This window comes from Amphimedon queenslandica, unplaced genomic scaffold (assembly GCF_000090795.2).
Source record: "Amphimedon queenslandica unplaced genomic scaffold, v1.1 AMPQUscaffold_12902, whole genome shotgun sequence".
Lineage (NCBI taxonomy): Eukaryota > Metazoa > Porifera > Demospongiae > Haplosclerida > Niphatidae > Amphimedon > Amphimedon queenslandica.
Genome location: NW_003546862.1, coordinates 21,346 through 22,990, shown reverse-complemented (window position 1 = coordinate 22,990; position 1,645 = coordinate 21,346). Strand labels below are relative to the sequence as shown.

Below are 1,645 nucleotides of genomic sequence, written 5' to 3'. Positions count from 1 at the left end.
AGAGACAGAATGAGAGAAAGAGAATGAGAACGAGTGAAAATAATTATTGACAATAATTATTGATTCCAATAATTAATAAAACGTACAATTGATTTTTGTTTACTGTCACATGATAAAAGATAGACCACATCCATTCCATCCTAGCAGCTGTAATGACTTACTGGTACAAAAACCAGCATCACCTGGAACAACACACAAACAAACATCATTAATAAAATAATATAATATTATCATTTTACCTATTATACTGTATTAAAATAATAATATACACACATTAACTGACTGACTGTGTTTATTATTAGGAGAAGAGACTGGAGAGGTGAAGTGGACCTGGTATGATGTATCCCTCACTAAACCATCAGCAGGTCAATGTCAGGAAGTGATCAGTCAATTAACGGACAGTCATCAGAACATTTACCTCTATCACTCATCACCTGATATTGTATACCTATTGATGTCACTAGCACTAGACATAAAAACAATAAAGATAATTCGTATACATAACACTAAAATAACAAAAGATGTCATCCTCTTACTGTCACACAAAATAACAAACAACACTTCATTAGAGACACTATGGATCAGTCCTGATTCCATCAATGATGATGGAGTCATTGCACTAACACAATCATTAATTAATAATAAAACAATTACTTACTTATATCTTCAAGACAATCCTGACATCACTTCAACCAGTGCTCAGTCACTAGCTAAACTTTTACTCTACAACCACACACTATCTGCCCTTTCTCTCTACCATACTAACATTGATACTGATGGAGTACTGGTACTGATGGAATCTCTCAGGACCAATAATACACTAAGGATACTAGCTCTAGACAATAAACATAAACAAACTTGTTCTTCTTTACCTTATTATAAAACTATTAAAACAAGATTACAATTTTGGTATTAATTTCATATACATATTAGTTTATTAATAAATAATTTTTTTATTAAATAGAAAAATAATTTCAAAATGTAAGAGCCGCCAGATTGACCATGCCCCTCATGCCATGCCCCTCATGCCCCTCATTGACCATGCCCCTCAAAGAATGAGAAAGTGAGATGGAATGAGAGAAAGGGAATGAGAACGAGAGAGAATGGGAATGAGAAAAAGAGAGAATGAGAATGAGAGAGCTTTAACAAACACATTGGCTTAAAAATTTGATTGAACTATCGAAATTTTCAATCCAAATTTTAGGCAAAAATGATCAAAAATATTTTGGCAAATTTATTTTGGCAAATTTATTTAATTTTGTGTTTGGCAGGTGCATAAAGCAGGTTTTATTTGGCAAAAAGTTATCAAATTTGTCACCTCAAAATATAGGCCCAGACTAGCTATACATGTACATACATGAATCCCTGCTATGAAGAAACACTCACTCATTGACTGACCTCTTGGAATGACTTCTTCACGTATCTCTCTTCTCCATATCCTGATCTCTTGAGTCCCTCCTCTGATGAGAGATGAAAGTAGAATATAACATCAGGACAGGGCAGACCTCTATCAGGACCTTTACACCAATCAACTGATGCTACCTATCAACATAATGAATGATGATTTTGGACTTATAATTTTTGACTGTGTTTATCCCATAATAATACCAAGTTACCAACCACCAAGAGTACTGTACTAAATACC

The 1,645-nt window shown here is 33.6% G+C and overlaps 1 protein-coding gene across 1 annotated transcript in view; it reads left to right on the top strand.

Annotated features, from left to right (window-relative positions):
* Positions 1–941, top strand: part of LOC100642029 (uncharacterized) — a 3,669-nt gene extending 2,728 nt beyond the window's left edge. The window contains exons 5-6 of the mRNA XM_020002484.1: positions 303–860; positions 934–941. Of these exons, the coding sequence (XP_019858043.1) occupies positions 303–860; positions 934–941 (566 nt within the window). The remainder of the gene's footprint in view (positions 1–302; positions 861–933) is intronic.
* The last annotated feature ends 704 nt before the right edge of the window (positions 942–1,645 follow it).